At 41.7% G+C, this 18,686-nt stretch overlaps 1 protein-coding gene across 1 annotated transcript in view; it reads left to right on the top strand.

Annotated features, from left to right (window-relative positions):
* mertka (c-mer proto-oncogene tyrosine kinase a) overlaps positions 1–18,686 on the top strand; it is a 122,813-nt gene that overhangs the window by 18,194 nt on the left and 85,933 nt on the right. Inside the window, exon 2 of the mRNA XM_039738534.1 lies at positions 17,908–18,208. Coding sequence (XP_039594468.1) covers positions 17,908–18,208 — 301 coding nt within the window. The remainder of the gene's footprint in view (positions 1–17,907; positions 18,209–18,686) is intronic.

Here is an 18,686-nt window from a genome sequence, read left to right on the forward strand (position 1 = left end):
CTTCCAGTGCTGAAATCTAGCTAAGATGTTTTTCACCTGGTTGCTTCAAGACATTCCAGACTTAAGTCGCATTATTCAAACATTGTGCCAAATGTCAGGAGCTACAAAGGAGAAGGGCTTCAAACTATATGTTTCAAGCTACATCCACAATTATGAAGGTAAGATCTGGACGTATTAAAAACTTGTGTCTACTATGAACTTACGTGGGACAAATACAGTATGTGATTACATTAGTCTTATTTAAAAAAAACAGAATTTCAATAATTAGTCATTAAACTTTTTTCAAGGACAGATGAATTTATGTAAGCTTATTACATAATAACATGAGTCTGGTGGACATCTTACCTTGTAAAAAAGTGAATGCCTCTGTCTGAGCCAGCAAAATGGTGAATTCCATACTGCTGCTACATTGTTAGGGTCTCAATTTGTCTCCTCAGCTGGAGGATCTCCTCTCTGAGAGACATGTTCTCGTCAAGTGCTAGGTCAACACCTGCTGGATCCGAAGCCGAAGCGTAGTTAAGGCCCTCAAGGATCTTATCCTCCTCCTCCACTCCCGGTGTGTCATTCTTCATCAGTCACATTTTCCTCTGCCAAACCCTCAGTATTTAAAGTGGAACAGAGAAATTGTTCCACTCAAACAACATAAGCACCACTCCCTTCTTCAATAGTCGCCACCCTGGCTCAGACCCTGGCTTGCAAAAAATCTGTTTTGTAAAATGCGGGCTACAAACTTGGGTATGGGGACTAACCGTATTGTTCTCTCTCCCGATAGTGACAATCTGTTTAGAGATAACTTCCGCATATGAGGAAAATGTATGAAGACTAAGTACCTTGTTGTACTTGCTGGGAGCTGAACATAAAGATACACAGCAATGTTCAGCTGTAGAGCTATCTGTATGCTGAAACTTAAACTTCTTTTTTTCTGACATTCTCACCACTAAACAAAAATCACAACTGCAGTATGGACAACGGGAGTGACTGAGCTGGCCAAGATATCACCAGAAGTATGTCAACACTACCCTGTGCATATAGCCTGTTGTTTAGCATACATGCAGCTGATATAGGGACAGTTCTTTCAGGCAGGGATTTTGGATGATTCAAGCAGGCCTGACCCATCACTTTCAGGCAGTGGCCATGAGTGATTAGTGCGGTGCACTGTGCACAGAGAGAGAAAAGGGTACTATATTGAGTCTTGTGTTATACTGAGTCTTAGAAGAGCATAGTCCATGAATAACATAGCTCAGATGGTAGCTCTCCATACCTGGCAAATTTCATGAAAAGCTCATAGAATATGCAAAATCTTTGGGTATTAATGGTGAGGGACCATCTAGCAGCTACCATCTAGAGCAGGGGTGCCTAATGCGTCGATCACGATCAACCAGTAGATCAGAAAGGGAGTGCAGGCAGATCACGTTGCATTCAAAAAATTTTTTTTTAAATGTTAGTCTATCTTATATATCCCTCTGGCACTTGCCACTTGATTGACATACAGGGCGGCCAGTCTGAGATCTCTTTTCTCCTAACACACTGGTCATCCCGCACGCACGATCAAACACGTGAGCTACTGCAGAACTCCGGCTATCTAAGTGATCTAGTTAGCCTTCCAATTTATATCGACTAATGAAGGGATTTAAAAAAAAAAGTAGTTGTTTATGGGCTGGATGGGGAATTGGAAGAGGATTTTTTTTCTCACAATGTCACAATCGAAGTGCGTTTGTCTGATCTGTCAATCTATCATTGCTATTCCAAAGAAGGAAAATGTGGAAAGGCACTTTTGAACTGTTCATAAAAACTACGAAACTGACTTCCTTCCGAAAAGCAATCTGAGAAAAAGAAAGGAGAGGGAACTAAAATCGCAGTTAATCGGACAGCCGTCATTTTCAAAAGCAAATTCAAAATTCAAAAGCAAAGGCAGACACACCGAAGCATCATTCTAGGTGAGTCACTCGATCGTTAAGCATAAGAAGTCCTTCCAAGATGGAGAGATGATAAAAGATGCTTTTGTTGAGGCAGATGGCTAGGGAGAAAATCCTACTGAGAATTCAAGACCCCTGGCCATAGAAAAAGGAGTTTCTCCTTGTCATTAGACATGCAGAATACAAGCAACTTAATAACGATCAATGGCTGCTAAACTTGACATTTTTTTTCTGATCTGACCAACATGTTGAATGAGCTTAATTTACAGCTGCAAGGAAAAGAGACAACCATGGTCAATATGATTAGCTCAGTTAACGCTTTCAAATGAAAAATGCAACATCTGTCCTCAAAGCTGCAGCGCCTTGATTTAGGGAACATCCAAAACCTCACGTCAGAGCTGGAGACGCAATGGAAGGCGTGTGCGCAACTTGACAGCATACGCTACAGAGCAGATTGAAAATTGTCTGTCAGACTTTATCTAATGGAAAAAAAGTAATGATTCGAGTGTTGCCCAATGTAGCGGAGTAAGAGTAGCGTTTTTTCTTCTCAAATGTACTTAAGTAAAAGTAAAAAGTATGGTGCAGTAAAACTACTCTTAGAAGTACATATATATATATATATATAATTTTTAATGTAGGTAGATCATTTTGACCTGGTCATTTTAAAAGTAGCTTGCAAGCCGAAAAAGTGTGGGCACCCCTGATCTAGAGTGCCGCCTGCACTCTGCTGAAATGCACATACAATCTTCAGCATTCCCCACTAAAGAACTGGATGATAATTGTGCTGTTCCAATGGCTTCCCTTTGGCCTGGATATGTATGTATAAATGATTATACTATACTAGCTGAGTAAGCCTGTGCTGTAAATAGCCCGGGCTCCTAGAAACTATTGAAATCGTCAGAAAAAAAATTGAAATATAGAGATGTCAAGTAATTAAAAGGAACTACTCTGGGCATCTCTCCCCCAGGAGGTTTTGTTTTGTCGATGTGCTCACATTGCTTGTGTATTAGCGGCTAAGCAAGAGTCTCTTTCTTCGGAGGTTTTGTTTTGTCGATGTGCTGGCATCGCTTGCGTATTAGTGGTAAGTGAGTTTCTGTTTCCTCGGAGGTGGGACCCTTACCCCGACTCCACCTCTCACTTCCAGGCTGGGCAGACAGACACATACACTTCCACACGTAGACGTTTATACAGTATATAAGATTGTATATCAGGAGTGAAAGCTGCATTTTAAATCTAGTATATATATATATATATATATATATATATATATATATATATATATATATATATATATATATATATATATATTGTGGAAACCGTACCCCCAAACACAGACAGACTGACACCAGGATGTTCAAAGCACACTCCTTTATTTTTCCTGAGCACCACAATGCCTTCTTTCCACCAATTCTCTTTCCTTTCTTCTTCTTCTTCTTCTTCTTCTTCTTCTTCTTCTTCTTCTTCTTCTCTCTCTCTCTCTCTCTCTCTCTCTCGACCTCCTTCCTCCTCCTCACAAGCTTTGTCTCCTTCCTCCCAACTCTGGCTCGTTGTCTGGAAGGAGGCGGCCCCTTTTATCAGGACCCGGATGAGCCCCAGGTGCTCCCCTCCCCTTGACGCCACTTCCTGGTGTGGCAGAAGTGTCAGGAAAGCCCCTGGAAGCACTCCGGGTCTTCTTGGAATTATTTCCGGCAGCACATCCTGGTGTAGCAGGAGTGCTGCCATCCAGGATTCTCCAACTGTCCGGGCGCCCCCTGGCGGTGGCCACATCCTCTCACGGGCATCCCAGTGGCCGAGGAGAAGTATTGTCCCCGTTGGGGACTGTCCAGGCATCCCGGCCGGGCAGTGTCCCCGTAAATCTGTGACAATATATATATATATATATCTTTTTGTACCATATTTCTGTCACCTGATTATTTCCACCATGGGTACTGAAGGGATATATATCCAGGTTCAAGTATGCCCTGCATTTCTATAAAGATCATAACCCCCGGGAACAAGCACCCCTCTTGAAGTCAAACAGATTACATATAAAAATGGTAGCAGTTGTTAATTTCTAACCTGTAGACTAAATGGCTGCAATAATCACCCCCTGCTTCTTGGTGTCCTAAAAAGAGGCCAGACAATATACCTATGCATTCCACTGTCTCCCTTTTATGTTTAATTAGAGACTTTTTGATGTCTTCCAATTTGTTAATTTGAAAAAACGGGCATTAGATAAAGCTTCTGAAAATACAGAGCTTGAAAGGGTAATTACATAAAAACATACAGAAGAGTCATGCCAAACCGGATACATCTGCCTGCAACTTCAGTCCTCAGAAAAATTCACCTTCTTTCATGTATTCTCTGTTTTATGTTTCACTTTTAACTTCTTTGGCACTCAATGCAAAGATTTATTTGCTGTTTAGTTTCAAACCTGATTTAAAAACAAATTGAAGAGTTAATAATTAATATAAAGTCCATCCATCTACATCCATCTACTTCTTTAAATTGCATTTTTCAGCTGTGGGATGCCAGAGGCTGTCCCAGGAAGTAAAGGTGTAGTAGGTAGGATGCCTGTCTGTTGTATGACACCCATCTCAATCACCCCAGCCTGCTCTTAATATCACAACAGATGTTCACCTTTACTTCAGCCCTCCATTCAGAGAAATGTGAGCTCTTTATGAGTGTGGAGGGCTTAGCCGGTCATGGGAAGACGAACCTGGCTGGAGACATCATTAAGGGATAACTGAGATATACATTTTATTACTAAAGAACAAAGGAAGGAACTGAGTAAAGCAAAGGATGGTAAAATGGTGCAAGAAAATAGTCAAAAACAGGAAAAAGGTCATAACCTCAATCAAGTAAAAATTAACTAGAAAAGAATTGTAGTACCTGAGGTCAAAAACACAGTGATTCAAAATGTGTCAAGAACACGAAGAGCACAGTAATTGAGAGCTGAGGTAATGCAGAAGCCTGTTTAAATCCACGGCTAAATGGGCATGAATAGCTGCAAGGTAATTATTGTTTAAAAGGGAAGGCTTTGGTAGCAAAGGTCATGTGGTGGGTACTGCCAGCGGTGTGGTGATGGGTGTGTCTGAGGGCGAGGTACAATACCTAATAGCCAGTATTTCAACAACAAGAGCATGGCAAGAACATGCAGGGTCAGCACCACCAAAGCAAATCACCCACTGTGCCAGATATTCTAACCAAATGAAAGATTTAGCAATGAGAAGAGATTTAGATAGATAGCATGGTAGACCAGTACTGAAAAAGTACCAAAAAAAGATTTTTTTATAATGGTCCATACCAGAATTGTTAATTTAAAAAGTATTGTCTAATCTATCTATCTATCTATCTATCTATCTATCTATCTATCTATCTATCTATCTATCTATCTATCTATCTATCTATCTATCTATCTATCTATCTATCTATCTATCTGTTATCATGGTCAGGAAGGGTTTTGGAGCCCCCAATAAACATTTGGCACCAGTATGTTCACCACACATTAGCTGTTAGGTGATGAAGGAGTGAGAGAGAAAGAGACAATGAGAGACAGAAGATGATTAGGGGGGCAGAATGACTAGGTCACAGTGGGCAATTTAGCAAGGACATTGGGATACACTCTACTCTTTACGAAGGATACCCTGCTGGCCTCACTAACACCTTTTCCAGCAGCAACCTAAGCTTTTCCCTGATGGTCTTCCATCCAAGTACTGGCCGGGCCCGAAGATGCTTAGCTGCAGATGGATGACCTGTTCTGAACTGCATGGTTTACACCTCAGAAGTTCAAATCATACATTTAAGTAATGCATACTTAAATCAATGTTTAGTTTAATATAGAAGCGCTGCACTAAATTGGTAGAAAACATGGTAAGGTTTAGTTGAATGCACTACAAGGATGTCTGGAGGTGTGACCTCAAGGCTGTTGACATCAGCACTAGCACATTTCAGGTGGTCTCTCACTCAGACAGAGTGCCTGGATGCAGGAGGTGATGAAGGGTCTCTTGAGGTATGAAACCAAAGTGATGGTTAAAACTAATGATAAGAGAGCATGTTAGAAGTTCCATGCTGAAGATGTTAAAGCGTTCTACTGTACATGGTGTGGCAAAGACTGCCACTTTCATATTGGAAAACACAGCCATAGCGGACGCTACTATACTAGTCAACCAACCAGTGGTGCGAATACGTGATTCCTCAGGATCGAAGGATACCTACTGCTGTTCTAAGATTCAGTCACAAATGCATCCCTACCCACTGTGGCTAGTCCAATTCTTAGTCACCCCTTAATCTAAGGGCCGTGATATACTTGACGCTCAGAACACTTACGTGAATGCATCATAGTTGCTACGCTTTTCCTGCACTGCATCGTCAGAAATGAAAGTGACGTATGTGCAAGTAGTAGTACCAGCAAAAATTTGGGTGACGTTTGTGTTCAAGTTTTGGCACATGACATAAACGTCGTTGCTTACTGTCAACATCCCCATAGTGCAAACATGCCTGTCAGAACAGCTTGCATGAAATCACTAGCTCTTTGAAAGTGGATGTGGAAATGTGCACAACGAAATGGAAGCAAATTTGAGTCAGATATGTCTGTGCAAAGCGGAAAATGTACAAGAAACGAAGTGGGGATTCAGCAAGGTAAAGCAATGTGATGGCAAGCTTATCGCATCTCCAACAGGATCAATGTACGTGCTTCAGTGATCGATGAATGGTTTGAGACAGTGAAGCAAATCATTCAGCTTAAAATGTTGACATACAAAAGTATTCCTGGTGCTTTTCTTCATCCATTACTCACATTGGCAATACAAGTGCTTCATTTTCTCCATCATAATGACATGATACATTTAATGGTCTCATATACCATCTTCTGCGTTGCTGTTGCTGCCTTTTTTTGCATCTTCACAACAGTGAAGTGGGCAGAGTGGCGGCTCTAAGGCTAAGTATCTGTGCCAGTATCTGGAAGGTTGCTGGTTCAAAGCCCCATTACTGGTGTGGTCCAGGAGGACGTGAGGAGGGCTTGTGCCTCCTCCAGACCGGCGAGGGGGCGTCCGTCCTGGTTCTGTTGGGAGCCGGGTCGGGTCAAGGGCATGGAAGCCCTACCCTGTAGGGGCCCGTGGTCACCGCCAGGCGGCGCCCCGATGCTGGTTTACCCCGTGTGGTCTTTGGCCGGGGATAGAGCCCGGCCGGGACGCCTTGGAGGACCAGAGGAGGGTGTGTGCCTCCTCCAAACCGAGTGGGGGCGTCCGTCCTGGTTATGCAGGGGGCCTCGGGTAGGGGGCTTTGAAGCCCAGCCCTGTAGGGACCCATGGCCACCGCCAGGCGGCGCCCTGTTTATCCCGGGGAGACACGGACGGCTTCCGGGTGCGCAGCCGGCACTTCCGCCACACAGGGTGTGGCCACCGTTAAGTGCCGGGAAGCAGCTGGAGTCCATCCGGCTCCCCATAAAAGGGGCCGCCTCCCTCCAGTCAGCGGTGGTAGTCGGGAGGCAGTATTGACGGAGCTGGGGAGAGGACTGGAGGCGGCCAGGAACAAAGGCACAGTGACTGTGAGCCCTGGACTTTTGGGGAATCGGTGCAAGAGGCACTGGGGTTTTGTGAGTGCACGATAACTTGCTGTACATAGTGTAAATAAAAGTGTGATGGGTGAAAATATGTTGTCCGTCTGTCTGTGCCGGGGCCAGCGTTCACACTGGCAAAAGAGATCCTACTCTGCTGGGCCCTTGAGCAAAGCCCTTAACCTGCAATTGCTCCAGGGGTTCTGTACAATGGCTGACCCTGCACACTGACCCCAAGGAGGTATGCAAAAACTGTATTGTATAAGGTGGAATAAAGAACAAAAAAAGAAAAACTAGCATCTCAGACTTCCACCTAGTGGAATCTTCCAGATTTACATAAAGTAAATGTGCGAGTGTAGTCAGTACACTGCTTGCGCAGCAGCAACGTCCACAAGTTTACACATCATGTTTCCCGGCACTAACGTGCACATTTTCAGGATGTGGGACTAAAATACCTGAGGTAAAACCTACACAGACGTTGAAATCTCTCTGCCAAACTGTGGTTTAAACCCAGTCTCTTGGATCTATGAGAGAGCCAGTGAAAACTCCATGACATTTATACTGCATGGTTATCTTCTGTCAAAAGGATGATACCAAAAGACCACTTGCCTTTGATCTCTTTTTTAAAGTCCAACACTTTTGCTTCCTTCATAAAAGGATAAGCCACTTCACGAAGGTCAGCCTAAACCTTCTCATTTCAAACACTTTAAGTCACCTTCTTTCATTTTTGTTGCGTTCTGCTTCATTTTGTCTTCTATTCTTATTTGCTTTGTAAAGTGTATTGTTAAGGCGCTCACAGCGAAAGTTACTCTGCAAAACAAAAGCTAATTGTATTCGAGTAGACTTTGGTATGCTGCCTGCTGTGCAAGAAGAATGCGATAACAACAAATGGAAGAATAGAAATACTTTTAATTAACGGTTACAGGGAACGCCACTCCTGTCCGGTGTTAAACTCTTTAAGTGTTTGTTTGCTGAGAAGCTAATCACCAAGTCTGTGGCCTTCAGCTCCGCCTTCCGTTACATATCTGAGGCCCTGAAATTTGAGTGCTTGTAAGCCAAGTCCTCAAGGCTGCCATGTCATGTTTACACAGCTGTAAATGTTTAGCGACAGCAGCCTTAAAGCAATTTGCAAGATGAAGAAGACTGCCAAGGAGGCAGGAACAGTTGCTCAAAGGCAAGTATTGAAATGATTTCTAAAGAAAGTCATATATCACAAAAAGATGTTATGAACTACACTCATGATGATAATAAACCCTGTTGCATACGTATTACTGTGAAGACCAACTGGAAGTGAAGCCTACTTTTAGTGTGGAGAATATTTAATTGGCTTTACTTGAAAGCAGAATAAAAGGCTTCAAAAGCCTGAATCTGGTAAAACGTTGGACCTGAGTAATTCACGTTGTATGACATCTGGCAAAATAGTGATATCTTGAGGAAAACAATGACTATTTCTGGCAACATCACATAAATCTGTTGATGGCGAATGACGGATAGATACAGGAGTTCACGATAACTATGATTAAAATGAGACTGGGAAATGGTGAGACTGAGGATAAAAGAGACGAGAATGCAATAAAATAATTAATAATAATTCATTACATTTATACTGTATAGTGCTTTTCTCACTACTCAAAGTGCTCTACATGCAGGGAGGACCTGGGAAGTGAACCCACAATCTTCTTACAGCAAAGCAGCAGACACTTTAGGGGTTGGCTGGATGACAATGCAATATACGAGGTGTGGCAGAAAAGTAATGAGACTGATTTTTTATTTACCAAAGTTTTTATTTTTTTCAAACATCAATGTTATCCCCTTCAAAGTAGTTCCCTTGGGCAGCTACACACCGATGGAGACGTTGTTCCCACTGTTGGTAGCAGCGCTGGAAGTCTTCAACCGGTATGGTCTTCAGCATGTCCGTTACACTCTTTTGGATGTTTTCTAAAGTCCCAAAATGACGTCCTTTGAGGACACGGACTGAGGTCAGGTGGATAAGGGGGCTGGGGAACCACAGGAAGGCCTTTTGAGGACAAAAATTCTGTTATGGAGAGGGCAGTGTGACATGGGGCGTTGTCATGATGGAGCATCCATTTGTCTGCAATGTCTGGTCTCACGCGAATGACCCTTTTTCTGAGCCTTTCAAGGACGTCTTTATAAAAAACTTGGTTGACAGTTTGTCCTGGAGGAACAAATTCTTTGTGGACGACTCCCGTTTTGTCAAAAAAGCAAATCGGCATTGATTTGATCTTCGATTTGCTCATTCGAGCTTTCTTTGGTCAAGGAGAGTTTGCAGTGTGCCACTCCTGATTTTGCCTCTTGGTCTCAGGATCGTATATTTAAAAATCCATGATTCATCACCTGTGATCACACGACTAAAGAAATCTTGCTCATTAGCGATTCTGTCAAGAAGATCAAGACACTTGTTTTTTCGATTGTCCTTCTGCTCAATTGTGAGGTTTTTCGGCACCATTTTCGCATGTGCAAATGTTTAGTCAAAATTTGATGAATGGTGAATCTGTTCAAATTTAATTGTTCACTCAACATTCTTAATGTTAAACGACGGTCTGATCTCACAAGAGTGTTTACACCTTCGATGTTTTCATTGGTTTTCGAAGTTGAAGGCCTCCCTGAACGGTGTTCATCTTCAACGTGTTTTCTGCCTTCCAAAAATGATTTGTGCCAGCAAAAAACTTGAGCTCGGGATAAAGAATGTTCCCCATAGGCCTGTTTTAACTTTTCAAACGTCACACTTGCCGATTCTCAAAGCTTAACACAAAATTTAATGGCACAACGTTGCTCCAAATTCCGCTGTTCCATTTTGCGTGACGCACAACCAAAAACACAACTTCGCTAATAGCAGTCACAAAAATCACGTAGTTAACGGAAGGAGTTGAAACTCGCACTGAGCTATGGGAGGGTACTGATACACGTGCTCTATCAAGGACAACAGCGCAGCGTTTCCAGATCGCTTGCAGTGTTGCCAGTCTCATTACTTTTCTGCCACACCTCGTACAGTACAGTGTTTGTGACTAAGGCAGCTGGATGAGGTGGTGAAAGTGATTGGACAGTTCCAAATCTGAAATCATCTATCTGATGATGTTCTGAATTTGTTTTTTGTTTTCCATTTCAGGGTTGTAGGGAAGTTGTGTATATCTGAGAGAAGTTAAGAAACCCTGCAGGAACAAACAAAGCACCAGGATTGAGAGTCCATTGCAGGTCACATTCATGCGCAGACACCAATCTGATAATATTTTCCTCTTTTGAAAACCCTTGTATCTAACCTGTCTGTAACTGAACTCTTTACTCCAGTTTTAGGATCATGGCAGGGATTTTGAGCTTATTCCACCAGCATTGGTTACACAAAGACTTAAACAGAATGCCAGTCTGTCACGTGGCACACTCTCACACCTCCACACATTAAAACGTTTTTATATTTTTTTTTTTTACTTTCTCGTATACATAGCATAGAGAAAGTATAGGAATCGTGAAAAAATTCGACCTTGACATTTTGATGAATCTTAACGTGTTAGACCTTCCCGAGTCCGAAAATGCAACAGTTTTTAAAATTATGTTTGTGTGTAAACACGATAACTCAAAATCGCTTTGACTTTGGTCAGTAAGATTTTGTGCACCTGTTTTATATCAAAAATGAGGAATCCTGTCAACTTTTGGGCCAGTTCTGCTAAGCAGAAGTGGTACTTTGACGGAATACTTTTGTGAATTTTAAAGTAGACTATGGTTATATTTACAGATAGATGATTCAAATTTTGTGTAGATATTTATAATGATAAAAAGCAAACATATGAAATTTGAGAAAAATTACTCAACCAAAAATAGTATTTTATTTGAACAGCCATTCAAATATAACGCATATGTGAGGATGCAGGTTCGCTTCATGCTCCCATCCGACTTTCGGGAGTCTTGAACCCAACACCGTCGGTAATGTCACCGAGATGAGCTGACAAATGAGGACATTTCTCTAATGAAGCTAGGGGATAGTGCAATCAGTACAAAGGTGCTTTTATTAATCATCAGCAAACAAAACGTTAGTGCAGCGCTCCACAGTTCTAGTAAATAAATCTATAAAAACAGTGAAAAGTTGGGATAAAAAAAATAAACAAATGATTCTTAAAAATTAAGGTTAAAATCAGAAGTTAAAAGGCAGTCTCTTTTATTCCGATCTTAGCACACCTCCATCTCATCCTCCCTGGCTCACCCATTGCTCCCATAGCCAGCGGAGACCCAACAGCCACAAGCTCCTTTCGGCCAACCTCCAGGCATCATGACCAGACGGTCCGAGATTGGCTCTCTTCCCTTCTTCCTTCACACTCCCGTAGTCACTCCTCAGATTCATCGGTGAGCCCACCTGCCTTGCTCACCCCACTCCACCCGAACATTCAGTGGGATGGACTAGCCCCTAGAGAGCCACAGCCAAACGCTCCTTCGCGGTGCCCCAGCTCGTGCTGTCTTCTCCTTCCAGGTGGCCAGATCCTCCTGCTAAGACTGTTGTTTCACGTCCTTTAACCTCCTTTTTCTTCTTCTTTTCCTCAGTCCATTTTTCCTGGTACCTGTATATATCCCCGTCTCCGTGGGCGCAGCGCCTTAATCACATGCTGCAGGAAGCCAATGAAGCAGTTGAGAACGATCGCACCCCTCACGTGCAGGTGTGACTCGCTCCAACTACCTCATTAACTCCCCACGGTCATGCAATCGCGCCCACGGAGATTGACACAGCTTTACGGATTTAAAACCTGGCCATTTTTTTGAACCCGCAGACCTGCTATACCACAGCATATTCTTTCAATAACTATTATTCATTCAAATAATATGAAGATATAATGGGAACAATAAGGTGCTGTGTTCCCGTTGTGTTCCTGGTAATACGTTTAATTTTATCATATTTTTTTTAATTTCCGCCATCACTATCATAATTAAATGTAGTTAAATGCAGTTTTACCTATATCAATTTATTGCAACAAATATTATATAATGCTAACACTTCTGTTTTTAGGTGACTATAACTCTTTTCACTTTGCACATGATCTAGGTAATGCATATGTAATCATGACAAAATTCCACCACCGTTTTTGACCTCCGTAAGTGTGAAAATATCGTTTTAATATAAAGTTTGATTATAAATAGAGATAAATGTTGTGTTTCAATATTATCAATTAGTTATAATGAGAAACAAAGAGATATAATATTTGAGAATTATTACGCAACTGAAAGTGGTTCTGATGACCTTTTCCTCTGACTCAGTGTATGAGAAAGTCGAGGGGAGCGCACTCCTGATTTTGTTAATGACATTTTTCTTGTTGGAGGTATTTGTGATTGTCTGTCCCTTTGAATTTTGTGTTCTTGAAAGTCCATAAGAAGTCCCCCAACATATAATCATGTGAAATCAAAAGCCAAAGTCCCATTATGCAACTTTGACTTGTGTGGCGTGTCTGACTTGCAGACTGCAATTGCCGATGTCTTGGCCAGACAGAAAATTGACAGCCAATTAAAATTATGCAACTGTGTGCCCCCTTTTGCTGACAGCCAATAATTTGCTGCCTGATCAGCTTGGTGCAGTACAAAGGGTTAACCACTATGGCAACTTCAGCCATAACCTTGGTCCTCTTTTTAGGTCAGTCACCAGTCTGTTTTGTGAATGTGTTTTAAGAGTAGGAGCCTATAGACAGAACTGGGCACAAAGCAGAATGCAGATCTCACCAGGCGTCCTTTCCCACCACTTTCACTACGGTTTGAGACATTAAGGCGCAAGGCTGATGTTCAATCCCCATCACTGACTCTGTGGCTCAGAGATTGTCACGTCTATCTGTACTTCAACTGTGAAAACAATACACAAACAGTTAAGCTTTAGTTTGGTGCTCGGTAGTGGCTTATAATAAAAGGAAACCATATGAAATAAAATTTGTAAACAGTACATCTTTGGATTCTCGAAGGGAACTCTAAGTAACCAAAGGAAATCAACAGAGGCACAGGACAAGTATGACTGGACAGGAAATTGAATGCAGGTCCCTAGACGCGTCATGCAGCCAGGAGAATCTTTGTGCCACACATTTTGACTAAATGATCCTACGTAGACATATTTTAGTCATAATCTTGGCTTTCTAGGGAGTGGTAATTAATTGTAATAACAATTGGGCTGCTACTACTGGACTTCTGTTCAGCAGCACTAAAATGATTTGGCAGAACAAACTTGATATAAGAAAAAGTACATCTAAATTTGGAATAGTGAGAAGGGCTAAGGACACTACACAGCACGATACAAAACAAGCAAAACTGGACAAGTTGTCCAGCCAGAATTTTTTCCTTTTAGAATCACAACTTTTATTATACTGTCAGGCAGCCAGAGGCAGATGGGAAAATAATCTGAGATGAACACTCTCAGGGCTTGTTTTTCAATCACTCAAGCTGCCTTGCCCTTGTCACTTGCTTTTATTTACCATGTATAACAAGGGTAATAAGGTTTACGTATTTATAAGGCACGTTGGGAGATGCATACTGTCTATACTGTATGACAAAGGGAGAGAGTGTCAGCCTGCTGAGGTACGCACTGTGGAAACCCTGTTTAATGGTGGATTAAATAAGCTTAAAGAAAAGAGCATGCAAGGGGCCAAAATAAGATTCATTATTCAAAATCATTCTGTTCTCCTCAGTTGCGGGTCCTTAAAGAACACATACTTTTGCTGGTCTTCATGGCTCCTGAGTTGGAGCAGAAGTGATATCACTCCCTGTTAGCGTTCTGACCAGCAGCAAAAAAACGGATCACATAACTCCGATGTTGGCCTCTCTTCATTGGCTCCCTGTTAGTTACAGGGTGAATTGTAAGATTTGGGGGTTTGTTTTTAAAGCCCTACATGGGTCGGCTCCATGGTACTTAGCTGAACTTCTTGTTCCATATTCGTCAGCCAGGCAGCTGAGGTCTTCAGATCAGTGATTGCTGTTTGTCCCATGCACACGGATTAGGCTGAGGGGTGGCTGGTCCTAAATTGTGGAACGGTTTGCCCCTCTTAATAAGGTCAGCTCCCACATTTCATAGTTTTAAGTTTTTGCTAAAAAAAACACTTTTATTCACTTGCTTTTTAGCTTATGAGTTTGAGTGGTTAAATCTTTCTATTTATATTGTTTATACTGTGTTCATCTTATGTATGCATTTTTATTTTACATAATTTTATATAAGCTATTAATGTTTGCGTGTTGGTATATGTGTGTTCAAATGTTTTCTTTTTGGTTTTCTTTTTAATAATTCTTTATTTATAATATTCATAATTATTTATTTCATACTGTTACCTTTTATGTGTAAAACACTTTGGTCAACTTATAGTTGTTTTCAATGTGCTATATAAGTGAATAAAACCTAAAACTTAACAGCTGGCATCCCTCCGAACTACAGGTATAAAAGTAGATGGTGTTCACAACAGCGCCCCCTCTCGACTCGGGGTGGACTCTCTTACCTCACTGGAGCCCTAAAGTTGTTGCCTAAGTGCACTCTTGACTATATATATTGTGGGCAAAGGGGTCACTGTTGCCCTTTAAACCCAACAGACAGACACACAGGGCACAGTGTAAAAGCACCAAGAAGATATTTTTCTTCTTTTAACAATGCCCTCCAAGCGCCACAGCCACAAATAAACACAATACACAATATTCTTCTCTCTCTTTTCTCCTTCACACCTCCCAGTAAGCTTTGTCCACCTCCTCCCGACTCTGGCTCACTTGCTGAGTTTCAGCAGTCCTTTATATAGTCCTTGACCTGGAAGTGCTTCTGCTCTTCCAACCATGTGACCTGCCAGCATTTCTGGGTCAAGTTTTTGATCAGCCCGGAAGTACTTTGGGGTTTCCATCCTTGTGATCCACTAGTACTTCCGGGCTAGGTGAGAACTTCATCTCCCACCATCTTCCCACAGCATCCCCTGGCGATACCCACGTGTGTTGCCAAACTCCATGTCCCATAGTGCCCTGCAGGAATCTGGGGCACTGCTGCAGTCCAGGGATGTTGCCATCTAGTAACTTGGGGGAGGCAGTGTTCTTAAAAAATTGCTTTTCCCCATCCTTCCATATCAGGGGCTGAGCTGCCCGCTGTCTCTTACAACATGCAGTGATACCTTGGTATGCGTCCGTTTTGGAATATGTCCAACTTGATATATGTCCTGTTTGGACATGAAATATTTTGCTTGGTATACAAACTTTGTTTGGAATACGACTCGCGTGTTTACCTCTCTCTCGAGACAAAGCCACGACTGCACACGAACGTCAGTTGCTAGCCTTCAGTGAACAATCCGCGTGCTACCTGCTGTATATGATTGTTCAATGATGCTTTTGTCCATTGCTTTATGTTCGGGTGTTGATTGCTTTGGTCTTCGTCTTTTGAGGCGTATGAGTGCCGGAGGGAGGGGTGTGGTTTAGAAGGCACGCTGTATGGAGAGTTGGGTAAACATGGTTCAAAATAAACAGCATTCAAAATGATATTCTGAGTGTGGCGCTACTTCAATTTAGAGAACACTACACTACCCTTGTTTACCTCTCCCGAGGCAAAGCCACGACTGCCCACAAGCGTCAGTACGGCAGTCGCTAGCATTCAGTGAACAACCCGCGCTATAACTCTCTGTGAATTTTCACGTGATTTTGTGTTTTTTCTCGTAAATTTGAATTGATTGTTGAAAAGTATGAAGGTGACATGCATATCCGGGACTTGGCTGCTGCATATCGTATGACGAGAACGACGGTATCTACGATTGTGAAAAACAAAGAGGTTATTAAAAAGCAAATTGAGGTTAAATTTTAATTTATTTCATCTAATTGCTTTTGTATTTATGTATTTTGGTATTAAGAAGTGTTTCAATTATTTTATACAACCCCATCAATGTATAATATGCCAATAACAATAGGATTTTTTTTCATGGGAACAGATTAATCATTTTCCCTTTATTTCTTATGGAAAAAATTTGTTTGGTATACGTCCAGTTTGGTATAAGTCCAAGGATCTGGAACGGATTAAGGACGTATACTGAGGTACCACTGTATATGGAGTTGGTGTAGGGCTGCATCTGTGTGTATTTGCAAAGGAAATGTATGTTAAAGGTTATTTCTTCACTGAAAAGGAAAGAAGATTAAAGACACAACGCTTCAGCTGTATGGCTTTTGTCAGGTGTGCAGTCAGTTCTTGTTATTCATGGGAGTTATGTTCTTGAAAATACCCACAGATACTGAGCAATGATCAAATGGGGAAAAATGGGGTTAGGTTTTGGTAGGACTCTGGCTCGGGATAGAGAACTAGCCCTCCGCTCTCACCCCTCAAAGCTGGGTAATGATCTTTCTGCAGGTTCACTTATGGAAACCTTGTTTATGACTTTTACTTCTTATGTATTCAAGTTTGATCATCTTCTAATGTGCACTGCCAGAGTCTGTGAGTGACATCAGCAATGGCACATTGGAGTACCTCACTGAACCATCAAATTGGTAGCAGCGACAGGCCATGTGTACAAAGGGCAGGGACTTACTTAGTGTAAGCTTATGAACTGCACTACTGGGAATTCCTCATTCATGGGAAATAATTGCAAGGTTCGGTCCCCATCACAAATGGGGTTCAATGTTTACCCACAACTCTCGGTAGCAGGTAGACACACATTGATCCATTCAGTGTATCACATGTGCAGCCCCAGACATCTAGGGGCATCATAGACCTGTTATTGTGTAATCTCACACTTATCTGAATTTATTTTGTGCTGTGATTTGCTGCTAATAGAGGGTAATCTGTGGGAACAGAATCCACGGATAGCAAGGATTTACTGTATAGAAGACATGGCCTCTCCTTGTGTCCACTAATTTTTCAAGGTCCACTCTTATATATATATATAAAGGTGTCAGACTGGTTTTTCAAAGCAATGCCATAGGGGAACCATTTTTGGCTCTCAAAAGAGCCATCCAAATGAAAGTTCTAGAAAGAACCTCTACTTATCGAGATCTATAACAGGCTCCACACAGTAAATAACCATGAGTAGATGGTAACAGATTTGTGAAATGCCAATGATTCATGGTTTTGAAAGGACTCTTGCTTCTATTCATTAACACAGGCTAAGCCCAGATACATATTGGGAAGAGTTTCAAAGCACAAAGAACCAACTTGTTATGCAAAGAACCTGTCCTTGAATGAAGTAGTGCACTGTCAAGCAATAGTTCTACTAGGAACCAAACAACCCAGTAAAGGACCATAAAGTGCCATTAAAGAACCAGTATTTTTAAGAGCGTATACTTTGGTTTTCCTTCCACATCCCACAGACATATGTTAGGTTAATTGGTTATTCTAAATTGACCCCATGTCTTCTTTTGTTAATGGGACAGGTGATGGGCTCATGCTCTAGTCAGATGTATTTGCTGCTCTGCACCTAACGACTTAGTGGTTCAGTAAATAAACGGATTAATAATTTTTTGCTTCTCTTTTTATTTTAGGTAGCAGTGCTCTAGACATTCACAGCGTTACAGACACGTATGTTAATTTCAGCACTGAGCCAAAGATAACTATGGACACAGACGAGAACCAAAGACTGACATTTAAACCCACTGTTGGAAAAATTCACATTTCGGAAGGAACTGAAATTAGGTTTAACTGTTCAATTGAATTGTATGAGGTTAATCATCACCTCAACATTGAGTGGATCAAAGATGGCCAAGAGATAAATGGGAGCAAAATGGTAATGAAAGATTTGCAAGCTACAGACAAAGGAGTCTCCACCATAGTCTCGACTTGCAGGTAACGTTCTTCAACTTCAACTTATCTGCTAGCCTAATGCCCTATGTCAGGGGTCCTCAATCACGGTCCTGGAGGGCCGCAGTGGCTGCAGGTTTTTGCTCCAACCCAATTGCGTCATAAGAAGCCGTTATTGCTCAAGTAACACTTGTGCTTCACTTTAGTTGTCTCGCTAGTTAAGATTTTGAACCCTTATTGCTTATTTTTGTCTTAAGCAGCTGTATTCTTAGTTGTAATTGCGCCTAATTAGCAATAACAAGCAAATGACAAAAGAGACCAGCATTTCTCCATTTAGCTTGTTACCATTCACACCTGTGTGTATTTATCATTTACTATTGGGTTTAATTAAATACTTGGAAGGAAAGTGAAGAGAAAAAAGTGAAGGACTGAGAATTACTCCTCCATTTCAGCCATCAAATCATTTGGATGATATAATTAGTAAGGGGAAAAAAATCTAGGATATGAGAATAACCTGACTTTA

The sequence above is a fragment of the Polypterus senegalus genome, chromosome 16 (assembly GCF_016835505.1).
Source record: "Polypterus senegalus isolate Bchr_013 chromosome 16, ASM1683550v1, whole genome shotgun sequence".
Classification (NCBI taxonomy): domain Eukaryota; kingdom Metazoa; phylum Chordata; class Cladistia; order Polypteriformes; family Polypteridae; genus Polypterus; species Polypterus senegalus.